The 16,692-nt window shown below is 40.6% G+C and overlaps 1 protein-coding gene across 1 annotated transcript in view; it reads left to right on the top strand.

The window, feature by feature from the left end:
- The first annotated feature begins 2,342 nt into the window (after nucleotides 1–2,342).
- The window catches only part of LOC118334534 (caveolae-associated protein 1-like), a 29,550-nt gene continuing 15,200 nt past the window's right edge, over nucleotides 2,343–16,692 (top strand). Inside the window, exon 1 of the mRNA XM_035670461.1 lies at nucleotides 2,343–3,253. Coding sequence (XP_035526354.1) covers nucleotides 2,723–3,253 — 531 coding nt within the window. The 5' untranslated portion in view covers nucleotides 2,343–2,722. The remainder of the gene's footprint in view (nucleotides 3,254–16,692) is intronic.

The following is a 16,692-nucleotide window of genomic DNA, read 5'->3' as shown; positions in this document are numbered from 1 at the left end:
ATATACCTTCTGTAGTCATTATCTGACTGACAAGACTAACTGACTTCCGTATGGTCAAAATACTTTGCTTTGTTCAAATCGCAGTACTGTTGGACACTTCTGTATTCGTATAAGCTAACTGAGGTTTCTGAGAAAGCTTACAGTCCATTACACCCAATAATTTGATTTTGGCTTAATTTATTATTACAGTGACTTGATCATCATTTTTTGATTCCCAAAAACCATCAACTTGAAAATGAGTTGATGAAGTATGTATACAGTACTGTAATAAAACACTGACTGGATCTTTTAAAGAGAATACGTGTATTTTCACTTACTCCAAGATGAGCAGGCACAGAGAGAGGCGAGTAGCAGACTGCTCAGTAGAAGCTTCATCCTCTCACACCAATTCACCACTGCATACTGATACTCGTTTCTTTAGAGCTAAGTCCCTCACATCTAACACATACGTAATACAGCACATACCAGACATCATCCACATTTTGAACTCTTTGATTCAAAGAGTTTTGAAGACGAATGTATAAAACCACAATATCTGTTCCTTCCTCTTTGAATGGGTTGAGGGGCAGTTTTATTTATCAGATAGAACTTTTATCTGATAAATAGACACAGTTTAGCTGTGTCCTGCCATCTGTGAAGACATATTTTCTCCTTGTCTGAGCTGCAATGGCTAACATCATTTCCTTTTATTTGTAATGCTGCCCTGAAATCTGTCACTTTTGTTACTTCCCATGCAGGTTGGGTAAAAAGAAGAACTGACAGAAGCCAAATAATGTAATGTAATGCAGAAATCAGTCTTTCTATTGAAAAAGTAAGTATAAAAAGGCAGACTCTTAATAGCAGTTACATCAGCAGTAAAATAATTGTTTTCTGTCTTGTACTTGGTGTTTAGGTTATACATTTAGCATCAGTTGTGACTCTAAATTCAGCCCTCATTTAAAAAACTAACCACCTTAATATCTATTAATTGTTTTCACTCTATTATCATAAAAAACAAACCCATGCGTGGGTCATACCAGCAATTACCAGCAAGAATTTTAGTTAAGCTTCCAAAGATATTGTATATTAATACAATATGTAATTTCTATTAGTATAGTTGTTGTTGTTGTTGTGCACCTTTGTCTCTGTCTCTGTCCTTCTCTATTTTCCCTTTCTCTCTCTCCCTCTCTCTCCTTTCTCCCTCTTTCTCCTTTCTCCCCTTCTCTTTCTCTTTCTCTCTCGCTCTTTCTTTCCCCTTCTCCCTCTCTCTCTCCCTCTCTCTCTCTTTCTCCCTCTCCCTTTCCCTCTCTCTCTAACCCCAACTGGTTGAGGCAGATGGCCACCCACCTAGAGCCGGGTCTGTCCACGGTTTCTGCCTATTTTTTCCTTGCTGCCATCGCCAAGTGCTTGCTCATGGTGGGAACTGTTGGGTCTCTGTAAATAATAATAGAGAGATAACTTTTGTTATGAACTGGCACTATACAAATAAAATTGAATTGAATTGATTGATTGATTGTAAATTAGGATGTTACAAAGATATGCAAGGAAAAATCACAGTTTTTATCGATGAAGTCTGGATGCAAGTAAAAGTAATATAATGGTTCAAAGCGCTACTCTACATCACCCCATTCACACATAGACTCGTTCGAGGTGATCACCACACAATGCATGCTGGTTAGATTTGATGTCAGTTGCTCTGACATCGTGGATTAAAGAACAGCAGACTTGGTGGGCGTGGTCCAGCCCACCACGGAGGGTGCTGTGGCCCCAAAAGTAGAGAAGGAGAAATCAGGTAAATCGGAGACTTAAAGACATCTTTACAGAGATCTGCTCAATCAACATCCTCAACAGGCGTCATCTTGTTCCTGCTGTTTACATTTCCCCTGGGTGTATACTACATGTATGTATATAAATACCTGTCCCCCAACCTCCCTTAAACTACATGCAACATATAGGCAACAGATAAGCCCAGTACTTTTACAGAAACACCACTCCTAGGAACCATCAGAAGATCAATTTGTTTCCAATCTTAGCGTCTTAATGTCCTTTTCTTTCCAGGCGTCTTTTATCCATAATAAATCCCGCCCTGCCTTCCATGAACTGAACATGCTTTGCATAGAAAGGAGAAATGAGTGGAAACAGGAACAGATCCTGCCTGACATTCCTCCCTCTGCTGTGTCTGAGCTTGTATACAAGCAGATCAGTGCCGCTCTGCTATAACTATTCTAACCATGCTGATGGGACAAGGCTAGACCAAAGGGGTGTGTTATTGAATCATCAAGGGGCTGGACCTGCCCAGCTGTAGGTGGAGTCTTACTGATGTGTGTGCGTATTTAGGGAGGCGATTAGGGAGGAGTTTGAGGAGAGGTGGAGAGTCCAGTGGAAAAAAAGGGGGAGTGGGGGCAGGAGAGAAAAAACCCTGCTGGCCGTAGCTTGACTGGAGTGTTTCTCTGCCTGGTGTGGCATTCACATCCTAATGCTCATGTGGTAACATCCAGCATCGCTTGGCTCCCCCTGCTCACTGGCCTGATTCCAGGGATTTGAAGGAGACAGACTGAGAAAGGCAAAGGCAGTGTGCATGTATGCTGGAAAGAGATAAGTGAAGTAGGAGGGAATAAGAACAGAGGCGAGAAGAGAAAAGAAGAAAGGGAGAAGCAGGTGAGAAAGCAAACGGTCGAAAAAGTCTAGAATCTAGAAGAACCAGCAGTGAAGAAACGCTGATTAGCCGACTAAATCCACTGACATGGCAGCCATGGAAGCACTGGAATCCTCAAGTGCCCAGCTGGAGCCTCAGACCCTCACTGAGATCTCAGATGACGAGGTGAACCTCCCACCCTCAGATGACGAAGATGATGCCCTCACTGCAGCCAAGAAAGAGCTGTCCACCATGGGCACTGAGGGGGATGCAGCCGAAGACAAGGACGAGGCAGTAAAGCACGACCAGCAGGTGAATGGGGTCATGGTGCTGTCTTTGCTCGACAAGATCATCGGGGCGGTGGACCAGATCCAGCAGACCCAGAGCGGGCTGGAGGCCAGGCAGCAGGAGATGGAACGTTCTGTGACCAGCATCCAGGGTGAGCTGACCAAACTGGCCAAGAGTCACAGCACCACATCCAATAGCGTCAATAAGATGATGGAGAAGGTGCGCAAGGTGAGCGTCAACGTCAAGACGGTGCGGGCCAACCTGGAGAAGCAAGGAGGACAGATCAAGAAGCTGGAGAACAACGAGGCTGAGCTGCTGAAGAGACGCAACTTTAAAGTCATGATCTACCAGGTGGGAGAGTGTGTGTATGCATAAATACAGTATCATTGTGTGCTTGTGGTTTGTCTGTCTAAGGCTGTAAAGTACATTACGCCTTATTGGTTAAGGGATGGGTGTGGCCCCCCGGTGAACCAAACATGTTTGGGTTCTTGAATGTGAATGAAAGTCATGTCCCTGCCACATCACTTACCCACCCCCCAAAAAAAATCCAGTAGTGTTTTAATACGAGTGAACATGAAAGTGGTGGTTTGCCAGAGATGTTAGTCAATTTGCTGAGGTGCAGAGGGTTTCAGGGAGAGGTTACCTCAAAGTAATTCTGGCAAGAGTTCAAGTGACAGGCTGTGCTATCTCTTATCACCTGAGCTGCAGTACCAAAAACATGCCACTCAGAAACTAGTGCTTTTTCCAGGAGAGATAATATTTAAAGGGATAGTTCAGGTTTTTTGAATTGTGGTTGTATGAGACACTTATCTACAGTTTATAGTAGACGGAGGTCAGCACGCCCCCAGTTTGGAGAAGAAGACAGGAGTCGGCAAGGTAAAGCGGTGAAAATATTCTACATATGGGCCTTTTTTAGGTGGCTAAAATAAGTTTTGTTGCTGCACCAACCAGGGATAGAGTGATCTATTTTTCCGATTATTGGTATTATTAGATTTAATTAAAATAATTAAATTAAAAATGCACTACTTTGGCTCTGATGCAGCCTTCTGCCTCTGTCTGTAGTCTCGCTCAACGTCAACATCTGATTGGTTACACATAACGAGTAACAGGCTATTTACACTAAAGGCTGCTGTGCCACAGACAGGGAAATTGAGATTTTCAAGTAAAGTACTTCAAAATTGTAGTTAAGTACAGTACTTAAAAAAATGCATTTGGTTACACTCCACCATGTCACAACGTAGATTTTCATTTTTATCTGTTACAAATATCAGTTTCTTTAATTACTCGTAGTTGGTATCTGTAACTTCCCTGAAAAAAACATATTGGTCCATCCCTAGTCTGCTTCTCTAAACTGGGGGTGTGCTGACCACCATCTACGGATAATTACTTCATATAATCCCACTTACTTCTTTGCCTAGTGCTTTATAATGCATAATTCCCCATGGTAAACCAGAATATTTAATATATTTATGGTTTGCGTTCTGCAGCTTTGATTCTTTCTTTCTTCTTTTGACTTTATGTGAAGAATATTAACTAGTTTACCCCTAAATATACCCTAACCCTTGGGGACATGAATCCCACTTTCCAGTGTCTTCTGATCTAAATGTCAACCATCCACCCTGACTACACCCTGGACTATATTATAAAGACAAATGTACAATATGAACGGTAATCAAATATGGTCAGTGTAAAACATCCAGTATAACTAAAGGAAATAAAAGTTGATACACATCCACACCTATGGAAACAATTACCGGATACATGACTCACTTATTTATCGGAAAACACAGCCTCTCATAATTTTCCACTTTGGTGTATGCTACATTTTCGGAGTATTCATAAATTACGTTTTATAAAATAGTAACTAAAATCGAATCTAGCCTCTTGTTCCTTCTACTATTGGCATTTACAGGCAAAATTCATTATGTTCTGAAACATACAGAAGCAGGGATCATGCTGCCATTGTTAACCTCCAGATGTTGTTCTACACCACCCTGCCCCACCCCGAATCTACTGTACAGTGGTTCAATGCTCAGAATCCTCTACAGGTGGCCTCCAGATATTTTCCTTCCATAGCACACTATGTATAGGACTAAAGAATACAAGCCTTCACACGTGAGCCAAGCATACTGCCTGGCTTCCCAAGTCATACGGAATCCATTCGGAAAGTCATTTCACTCTTTTCCTTTTTTTAAAAACAAAGATGGAAAATACCACAAGCATGCTCAAAGTCCTGTTTTAAGGCAGAGGAGTGGTAGCAGGAGGAAGGGACAGGGGCGAGGAGAGCTCTGAGGGGCAGATGTTTTATTTGAAAAGAGAGAGAGTTTTTTTCTTCATGGGGAGTTGAGGGGAGCCCTGTTTCTTTTTTTAGCCTGTGAGGCTGTAGTGTGATGCGTAATAGCTTGCAGCTTTTTGCACAGTGGCGCAAGAACATTCAGAGTTTCCACCCTTGACTCAGACATCATGGCTTGGACCGACCTCACTCTCTCTGTTTCTCTCAGTCTAAAACCAACAGCTGGGCAGGATTCAAATGAGAGCTCCATCTTAGGCAACACAGACTGTCTGACTGTGAATGGTTGTGCATTAATACTATTCTAACATCCTTACACAATATGTTTGGCTGCCTTGTCCTGGCATACCAGCACAATATTTTATATGTAATGAACCACAGATGAGCAGAGCAGAGCTCTCAGCAAGAAAAAGCTAATCTCTATCATCATTTCTGAAGGAATTCGATGACTGAACTCTTTCTCAATCTGAAAGCATCATAAATCACCATTTTAATTAGTATCTAATAAAGTCTTAAAGTGGGGTTTGCAAGTTTCCAGTGCAATCTACTCAAAATACCACAAAGTAAAAAACAAAACGGGTTGGGATTTTGCTGCCGTTAGCCAACTGCTTGGGCCCTGTGGCAAGAGAAACTCCCCCTGAAATGCCTATCTCTGGCTCCCTCACTAACTCAAAACACTGGCTTTGTTTACGGTTGCCAACTGTGACATAACGTCAGATTCATCTTCATTAAAAAAAGCAAACCACAATGTGTTGTTCTGTTTTCAATTTGCCGTGCTCCTCGGTTGCCCTTCAAGGGAAGATTCTTTCAAAATCAGTCGACGAAGAAAAACTCCACCAACACCCCCAGTAAACTGTAGGACTGTTTATTTGGACTGAACTGTGTCAGCACATAAATACTTGGCCTTTGTTAGGACACATTAGAACTGACAATTTATACCTCTATGCACAATGACTTTAACATCATTTACAGCAATTTGAAGTTAATCTGCATTTGTATTCCAACTCATGGAAAGACAAACAATAAAGATAGGCTCCAGTTTTCACACTGCTGTGAGTCTGTTTACATTTTTACATGCACAGAATTAGACCCAATGAAGGAAATCTTATTAGCGATTTTTATGATTTATTAAACTAAGTGAAATATTTTATATTATATTCAATGCATAACTTTTTTTTGTTTTTCTGATATTTTTAGGAACTTTTTATACATATACATACATATACATATTTATTCTCTGTCTGTATTATGGTTTTTTTAAACAATCAAATCCTAATGGGCTTCTTTTTTGACAAATTCAGTGTTTCCTTGCCATTGCCATTAAAATGTTTCCCCCTCACTACATAGTTGCAATTATTTTAAATGTAAGGGATGATTATAACAAATGTATATTATGACACATGTTCATGCAGGGCCCGCTGCTGGCTATTTGGTATAATATTTATATCAACAGTATGATATTTTTATTATATAATCATCAGGTTGGAGCTTAGGTAAATCTTATCATTTTAGACTATCATCAATCAATCAATGTGTATCACAGTTTTTTTATGATTCTGGTGGTTTCACAGTATATCCCTTTTTTTCTCTTTCTTTCTTTTTGCATGGCTGGGGCTTATAACTGTTAGGATAAGGGTACACAGTTAATAGGGCTCCCCTCTCAATACACACTACCCAGCTTGCCTGTAGTGCTCTTCACAGCAAAAACAATATGGCTGCCTATTTATGAGTTACAGCAGTTGTTTTAGCTATGCACACATAAAATTAAAATTGGTATACTGTCCAACACTAATTACAATATTCATTAAAAACATATATTTAAAAAACCCAGAGGGTTGTACTTTTTCACATTACACATACAAAATCAACATCAACATTCCCATGTAGGGGTTTCTGGGTAATAATCTTATCAACTCAGGGTTTGTAGGTTTGTGATGAATACAACCTGGTAACAGATACTGTTCTCTAATCTCTTCCAGACGTTTTTCCAAAATGCTTTTCACTTTACTGTCAGTGTGAGGTGGGAATTGCAGGGTTCAGATTCAGACACCCAACCTCAGATATAACAAATATGTATATATCCAAGTCTGTATAGTAAGATTTACTGAAATCTGAAAATGCCATTGGTATGCTGGACTAGCTCAGGCTACTGTATGATGTGTAAGTGGAAACTAATCAGTGGCGGCTCTGTCAGCACATCAGTTGGAAGTGACTGTCTCCCTGTTAGCATGAACAGCTGTCCTCCTCTGGGAGTGTGTGTTTGAGTGTGGGTGTGTTTGTGTCTGTGGGGGTGTGTATCTTTGGCTCATTTAAGCCTGACTGTCGAGTAAGCCTGAGATCTACTCCCTTACATCTGTGTTCAGTTCCTTGACAGCTGAAGCCAAATGCTGCCAGAGAACAGAGCTTACTGCACTTACCTGGAATGCGACAACTCTACCCCACAGTGTGTTAGTGTGTGAGAGAGAAGCAAAGGGTAAGAGTGATGGAAGTATTAGTGGATTAAAGCTGCACTATCCAGATTTTTTTAATATTACCAATGGATCAAATGATGTGGTAACAAAGCCACAGAGAATTATCACCAAATCTCTAGTTTGCCTCAGCTCTACTGAACACTTTAGCATCTTTCAGCTTATTGTTTTGGTTTGCTGGCAGACAAACCCATAGGCAGCTAATTTCAGCAAAATCTCTTCTGGCACAGCCCCACACTGGAGACAAATGCTGAAACCAGAGCTTAAAGTCCCCATGAAGTCACAATTGATTTTGAAGATTTTGAGTGAAGTGTTTTTATCACATATGTATAGCACTAAACATCACCTATATGCCAGTATATGGCTCAACAATGAAAACAACTGTCCCCCCCTGGAGACACATTTTAGTTTCAGAAGAAGAATTCTTGCTTCTAGCTTCTTCAAACTACTACTACCTCCATCACTTTTCATGTGTAACAAGCACAGCACTATGATTGGCCTTTAAGGGAAAGACTGTCTGAAAATCCATTCAGAACCTTAAATTTTCAACTGTGTGGCTGTGTCCACCACAATTCCAATTTGTACAGTTCATTGCATCTTCTCTATGATGGCATTCTTTTCAACCTGCAATCGAGGGTGGCCATTTGTAACAGGTATAAACACCCGATGACACTTTGGCCTGACTTAGTTAATTTGAAGCATATTGGGACTTAAATGCCCCAGCTACCATGGGGCACTAGGGACAAGAACTGTGCAGACCAGGTACATGCCCAGTGGTTGATTTATGCCCATGCTCCTGAATGTGTCACTGATACCACCCATACTAGAAACTGAAGGCTGAGGAAAAATACATACTGTGTGACAGACAAGCTTCCTCTATCACTGTGAGGAGGGTGGAATAATATACGTGGGAGAGTGAGAATGAAAGATGAACTGGAAGAGGAGATGTCCATCCACTTTGTACAGGGAGTGGATGGGTGTGTTGCAATGAAGAGCAGGGACCATATTTAGACAGCTGATTCATTGCACAGGCATCCCTAGCTCTTCATGCTAACCTCCTCTGGCCTCTTCCTCCTCCTCATGTGGAACCAGTCACAGCCCTGTTCCTCCCCCCCCCTGCTCCTCCACCCACCAGGATAATTGACTCCACATCGCCACCTCCTCACCCCGTCCTGCCCTACACACCATCCTTGCCACTCCTTCATTTTCCACTCTGTCCTCTCATTTGATTTTTTTATTTTTATTATTATTATTATTCAGTTTTTTAGAGCTTATTAGTCCATCCTCTTTATTTGTCAGGTCAAGTGCAATAGAATATACTCAGCGATCAGCATGAGTTAATCATTTAAAGTTTCTTTTCCAATATGCAAAACCATACCAAGGAAATATGTGTTCTTTTAAGGGGTGTTTCAGTCATTTGGAAATGTCCATGGTGTGAGCAAGTAATGAGCCTAATCTTTTGTTGATCTAGGAAAAGTTCTTCCAGTTCTGCATTTATTTTGCAACCAATTTTTTAAAAAGCCATACCATTTAAAGGACCAGTGTGTAGGATTTAGTAGTATCTAGCAGTGAAGTTGCAGATTGCAACCAAGTAAATCCCCTTGACTCAACCAAGTGCAAAGAAGGAACCACGGTGACAACAAAACACATGTGAAAGGCCATATCTAGAGCCATTGTTTGGTTTTGGGCTACTGTAGAAACATGTAGGTTAAACAGACTCAAGGCCTGCTCTGTAGATGAAAAAGGCTCATTCTAAGGTAACAAAAACACTACAACTCTTATTTTCAGGTGATTATACATTAAAGAAATCTGACAACAAATCCTCCTAAATGTTATACAATGGATCTTTAAGATGTGAATATATGTACCTTTCTTTTATCTTTTACCCATCTTTAAAATATGGTTGTCTTTTCAATAAAGAGGAGCCTCTAGCACATAGCATAAATAAGTACAGGGAGGGAGAAAAGTGACCGGGGTTCTGACCGAGGATGCACAGGGACTGTTATTTGAGCATACAGCAAAAAGGGGCGGGACTTAAGAAGGGTTATTGCCTCGTTGCTGTCTGTGTGGCCTAGGGGTACAACACCCACTATAACTGCAGTTCTCACCAACCGTGAGACGGTTTGGTTCCAACAATCGAACACAAGTAGCTAATTTTGAGATTAGAACTCCTACCAATGCCAATCAAAGCCATGTCACAAAATTAAGAGAAACAGCAAGGAATAAACTTCTGACAAATGTCTGAATGTCACGTATTAACAAACAACCTGATGTTTTGCCCTTAATGTCAGCACCACTTCCTAAGGCCCAGCCTTAAATTTTGTCAAAACCAAACAGGAACACAATCTCCTAAAGGCCCTTTCTTTCTCACAATCAAACAAGTATGTGGTAGTTGCTATTTTTAGATGGCTCTCCTCTCCCTCTGTCTCCATACGCTCTCTCCCTCTTCGTCTCCTTTATCCTTTCTCCCTCCTCTCACTCTCTTTCCCTTGCTCCCCATTTTGTCAACAAGCTCTCGTCAGTGTCCAGACCATGTTGCCTGACATGCACAACACCCCTACCTACTGTACATAAGCCAAAAAAACTCCACCAGAAAGCCCTGCTTCCAGCTGAAACAATGTTACACACAATCTGGCCTGTAAACTGAGCTGGGAACATTTCGGCCTCACATGTCCATATATGGACCTGTATCAACCTGTGTGAGAAGAATGGGTCTACTCTTGATGAATTTACGTACAAAATATTCAGAGTCTGATTGCTCCCAGGCTGTTGGTGAAATGTGTACTTTACAGTGTTACAGATCTGGAACCAGAAGGGCAAAATGTTCAGAATACCTCATTTGTAAGTTATTTGGATGAAGCTGTGATCACAGTAGAATAAGACGGCAGTTTGACAAGGCGGTATTGATTCAAATGTAGGGAGTGTAGAGGTAACAGGTGTTTTGGGTGGTGTTGGTGGAAAGTACAGCATAGAAAAGAAGGATGAGCAAAATCTGTTCTGACAGGTTGTTTTCGAGATAATCTTTCCACAGTCCAAGATCCTGATTTCTTTAAAGGTCAGGAGAAGTGGAAAAAAGAAAGAAGCTGTGTTACAAAGGTGAAAAAAGACAGATTTTGTATTTTAGGCATTTTTCTGTTAGAAATTTGACTTCACCCTTAGTCAAATAGGCGGCATATGACTACGTGCAGGCCTAGTTGGCTGGCGAGTAAATTGGTTAGTCCCATTTGTGACATCAGGACTCCAAGTTACTATATGATTCGATCTCATAGCGTCCTGTTCGGTATTGCTTTATCTTACAGTCAGCTAGTCACCCGGGTCCTCGATTTGCTGGCCCTCCAGCATTCTGCAAAGACCCGCCCTTCTCTGCCACTGATTGGCTTCTGTTGGTTTCCTTCGTTGGTATAAGGAGTGAAATGGTTGGGTTAAGCAAAAAACAAAGCCTTCATAAACTCTGGCTCAATGGTTGTGTTGTGCATGACTGACAAAAGTTCCTTGTTTTAATTGATAAAAACACAGAATTAGAATTATTTTTGGTTGAATTCAGGCACAGGTATTAGCAAAGTAGACTTTTCAGCCCCACTACACTTTCACACCTTTGCATATTCAATAGGTTGTTTAAAACTCAAAAATACCATCAGAATATTTCAGCTGTGGTGAAATGCATAACAAATCTGCTCTAATACACTGGAGATCAACAGAGAAAATCTTGTCTTACCCCAAATCATTTATTATTTCTAAGTAGAAGCTTTTCCACATGAGTCAGACGCCAGTGACTCATAGTCAAGAGCTGTAGTTATTGAAAACATTAGTTTGTTTTCTCATATGATCTACTCCGTCATATGATTCCTTCTCTGAATCCTCTCATGGCTAGTTACATTATTGCCCTGAACAGAGGAACTTTTGTGATAAGTCACCAAATCATCTAGCTCTATTATGGCTTAAATGTTGGGATCACTTCTTCAAACATCAGTGCCGTCAATTTTTCTAAAGTTTAATGACTACAAGAGCCATAATTACTGTGTAAGAATCTGAGTAATTACTTAGGCTCACTACATTCAATGTACTTCTGTTTAAAACAGTGTATTTCACTACATAGGAAGACAGAGCTTTAAATTCCTGTACATCTATAAATAGTCTATTCACTCAAAGAAATTATAGGCTGCAGGGAGAGTAGGTGGATCAATGGCCTGTTTTACTGTTCATTTAGTTAAACTCCAGTTTAATTCTAGCCTGCAGTGATGTGACATATGTGAACAAGTCATCTTTATGAGCCACGTCCTTTAAATGAACGATGGGAGCCGACTCCCGTCTGACAGCCGATTCCTTTTTTTCCTTTTTTTTAATAATTAATACAAGACAGTAGGTAGGTTACGTCATGTTTTTGTTATATGCATCCAGAAACGTCTCACTTTGGTAATAACATTAAGAATCAAGCATGGTGAGACAGTTGCCATTTTAAAAAAACACAGTTCAATATGAATAAAATGTTCAATACACGTCTAACAGTGTTTGATGGAATATAATATTCATAGGTATGTTTTATTAGTGTATAATCACCTGAAAATAAAAATCTTGTTTTTGTTACTAGAGGGAGCAGGTCCTCTTCTGGTGGAATCTGCCATGTTGACAAAAAGCCCAGAATGGACAAACCAAACTCTGGCTCTAGATAGGGCCTTTCACATTTTCCATGGGTTTCCATTTTTCTTTTGAGTTTCTCCTTTGCACCCAAGCAAGCCTTGACTGATCTTTGGTCAACTTCCCCTTTGCTTCACTCAGATGGTATGTGGTATGATACGTGAGCCTTTTGTTCTGTATTGAAATGCTATCTAATCAATATTAATTGTTAGCTAGATAGTTATATGATAGCTAAAGTTATACACATAAAAAAGATATTGGGAATGGTATTTGTAGGTTATCCCTTTAATCTCATTATGGGTAGGAGATTTCATGGGTAGTTGTCCTTTGAGTCGTCTTCCAGGTTTGAAATACCCGACTCAATACAGATATTTTATGTCCATTCCATAGGTAATGGGGATGTAATTTCAAAATACACCCCCTTCTTACTGATATGGTACATATGGAAAAATATGATAGCGTTTGGGCCAAATCTATGCGTAAGACTGATGTAATTTTCTCGTCTGGATTGTCTTTGTGTTCTGAAGTTAGTATTATCCGTCACAGACCACAGCTTAGGCCAAGCCTGTGAATTATTATCTTCTTCTCATCGCTCAGTGTTTTAAATTTGGATTCCAAAGTGGAAACAGTCATTTTCAGTTGCAGTGTTACTGATTTGCTTGCTGTAACAAGCGCTTTCAGCTCTTTAACTTGTTCCATTGGAAAGTCCAAAACATCCAATTTGTTCAGTTTGTGGAGGTGTTGCATTTTTCCTCAGTGAGCCATACAATGCTGTGTTCAATTTCTTTTATCATCAGGCTGGAGCTGAGTCTCTGCCATGCCATAGCTGGTAGCCTTGGTTGCAGGTAACTGTGGATTTAGTGTTGTGTTGCATTTGTTAGTTAGAAATGAGCCTCAATATGAGGTTTTATGTTTTTTAGCTGATTGTTTGGTGACTGAAAAGAGCTTTTGTTGCAACTTGGCTCCAACTTATGCACATTTCTAAAAGTTTGTTTTGTAGATTTTAGATACAGTGGTAGATTTTAAATGCAACATTTCAACATGGTTGGGGGATTCTGTTTCTTTTCGAAAGTGTCACAGAGAATTCATAAGGATTGGTTGAATTTGCCTTGAAGCCGCAGTAAGTAACTTTTTTTTTAAATTACTGTTTTTAATAATTGCTGAAATCTTCACTGTATCCCGACAGTAGTACATGATACAATTCAATTTTATTTGTATAGCACCAGTTCATAACATGAGACAGATAATCAGTGAAAAAAATCAGGTTCCGCTGGCTCCTTCTAGTGCTCCTAATGACATTTGTAAAAATCCACCGTGCATGGATGAACCAACAATCAGAACTATAATAACAATGAATTGAATGACAATGTATTATCAGTAAGACAATATGAAAGGCACCTACAAAGAATTATCAGCTGGATCTGCAGCTGCCCTCAGTTTCACAAAGATTTATAGTGACTTTCAGCTCATTGCTTATCTGTCTGGCAACAACTTTAATGTTTTGGTTCTTCCTTTTGTAAGTCTATCTCTCAAAACATTATGGAAGTGTAATACAAATCACTTAACCCCTTTAGAATTGAGTGAGAACTTCTATACACTTTGTATGAGTGTGCCCATCAGTAGCCTAACATTCCTGTTAGCTTAAAGTAGGGGACACATTGTACAGAGGCAGGAGCAAACAGCAGAGGAAGAAGCCACTTCTTCTGCAGCTCTCTAAATCTCTCCATAAACACCAACCTCCTCCATTGTTATTGGAAAGAGTAACACAGGGTGGCCATGGGAACAACCACTGTCATCCCTCTCTGTCCAAGTCCCTGTTAGTCATGCGTGGGGAACTGTACATAGACCCAGAGGGGGCCAGGGAGGTTCAGGGAGGGAGGGCCAAGCTTCAGCTCCTTGTCCCATCATAACTGTGTCCCTTTTTAGTAGAATTTAGCCCACGGCTGTGATGGAACTTCAAAATTGTGCAAGTAAAATGTTAAAGTTCTGAATGGTCAGCTCTGGTGTATTTGCATAAACAGTGGTGGACTCTTGGAGGTGGACCTATTGGAGGGGCAAGGGCACCAACAAGCAGAAAGTTGTGATGCATTTATGGTGAAAGAGCAGGTTTAGGATTAGGACCCTAGAGGGCAGTTTATCATGTTTTTTCTACCATCAAAGAGGGCACTTCTGTGGCATTTTTTCAAACATCGGACCACCAGGGGCAGAACAATTGCCACCAGTGTGAGTAAGTTGTCTTTGGATATGGCACTGGAATGGCTCATATTAGGAATTATTAATGATGGGGTTCTGTGTTTACTCATCACAAAGGATTGTGTGGGTCTATGACACTGCATGTGTGTGTGTGCTCCTACATGAAAGTACATGATCAGAATACCGGCAAACCAAAGTATGTCATAAAAAACAACCTCCAGTGATAGTTGACAATGGCAAGCTGTGTCTTGCAGTGAGAGCTGAAAGGAGTGAGTATGAAAGCAGCACAGAGCTGCCTTACACACACGTGTCTGCAGCCTTGGAAACACTTCCCGCTAGATTCATGTATGCATCCTTACAAAGCTCCGATGTCTCAATGGTAAACAGGTTTATGCAAACCGTTGTGGTCTGAAGCTCAGCATCTTGAATAGACTAAGAAACATGTTGTGCTGCCTTTAAGACCTGTAGGAAATAATGTCATCACATGTTGGCCACAAAATAACACAACAATAATAATAATAGATGAATAATACATTTTATTTAAAAGCGCTTTTCTGAATGCTCAAAGACACTGTACAATAACAATATAAGAAGAATACAAGAACATCAATCAGTAAAAACAAATATAAAACAGACATTACATACGTTAAAAACAACATTAGACTGAGGCTAGATTTTAAAAGCCATTTAAAAAGGTGTGTTTTTGTCAGTGAGGACAAGGACAAACATGTGGCCAGGAGAGGAGAGGATGGAGGTGATGAAAATATTAATAATTGATGTGACTGGAACTGAAAAAAATGAATAGTTCAACATTTCAGAAAATACAAGCAAGCAAAATAAACCGTTTACTCTTTATTAGCCTAAAACAGTGTTTAGCCACATTCTGCAAGTAAAAAGGTGTCTAAACTGGATAATGCCTGTTACATTACGAATTTTGCAGCATTGGCATTATCTGTCACATTTCTGGACTTCCTGGAAGTGAAAGTAACTAAAAACAAGTGAGATTATCTGGCACACAAGTGGCACAAGAATATTTGTTTGGTTGTCATGGAGCTGTGACGCTGATCTGTCTCATTCCTTGGTGATCTGGGAATCTAAGTTTACTCTTCGTCCACTGACGGTAAGGGTACTGCGGAAGGTAGAGGGAAACAAAGAAAGGAGTGAATAGAGGAATGAAAAAAGGTGAAATGGAGACGAAGAGAAAGATAGACAAAAAAGAAAAAGAAAGTTTTCTGCTGTGCTCCAGTGCAACAACAGGCCTGGTGACTCATCCCTCTCTCCCCCCTGAGGGACCTGCGGCATGCCATCACTTTATATAGCAATTTCTCTCTCTCTCTCTCTCTCTCTCTCTCTCTCTCTCTCTCTCTCTCGCTGGTCCCATGTCTGTGATTAAAGGGGACGAGTGGAAAACAGGAGGAGAGTATGGAGTTCTCTCCCCAGAGTTTTATGCTTTGTGTGACCATCACACTCTTTCCCATGGCACTCACATGAGAAATGTACACACACACACACATTCACACACACACACACACACACAGTGTGAGAGTCCCTTGACTGGTTAGAGCAATGTATGCCTAGACATCCATCACCCAAAGGAGCCAGTCAGGCAGGGTGGGCATTAGGATTAGACTGGTCTTCCCAAAATGTAAGCAAACAAAACAAAAAGAACATATTTTTTCACTTTATTTGTGCAGGTTGAAAGATGTCTGATATTTATGCTTGCATCCACTCTAATAGCAGTTGAGGAAGATGGATGTTACCCTTCCAAAAATGTAGAGCCTGTAGTTCACCCAAGTATGATCCTATCGTTTTGAAGCCTTGAGTTTGGCATTATGTTTATTTTTCAGAACCAGCAGCTGTGACATACTGTGTGTTGAGCTGCTCTCATTGGCTTGGATTCGACTCGTCCGTGATCCATATTTGATCAGCACTGCCTAGTTTTACAGTTTGATCTGAGTTTCTCCATAAGACATGGAGCTGCCTTCTTCTGGCCATTAGAGAGAAGTTTAAGACACTTCCACGTTTGCTTCACTTCACAGACCTGGAAGCTCTGTCCATTATATATACTGTCAATGAGTTCACCTCATTACAACTCATCCTCAATAAAAATGGTGACCACAGCATCTGCCACACTGCCGGTTGCTGCTTGACAATCAGCTAATAGAGATTATGGTAACCCCAAGTTCCTCTTCAGCACTGTAGCC

Source organism: Morone saxatilis, unplaced genomic scaffold, assembly GCF_004916995.1.
Source record: "Morone saxatilis isolate NCDOM2014 unplaced genomic scaffold, NCSU_SB_2.0 Contig1, whole genome shotgun sequence".
In the NCBI taxonomy this organism is placed as follows: Eukaryota; Metazoa; Chordata; class Actinopteri; family Moronidae; genus Morone; species Morone saxatilis.
The sequence above is the reverse complement of the archived record's forward strand: the minus strand, read 5'-3'. Positions and strand labels throughout refer to the sequence as shown.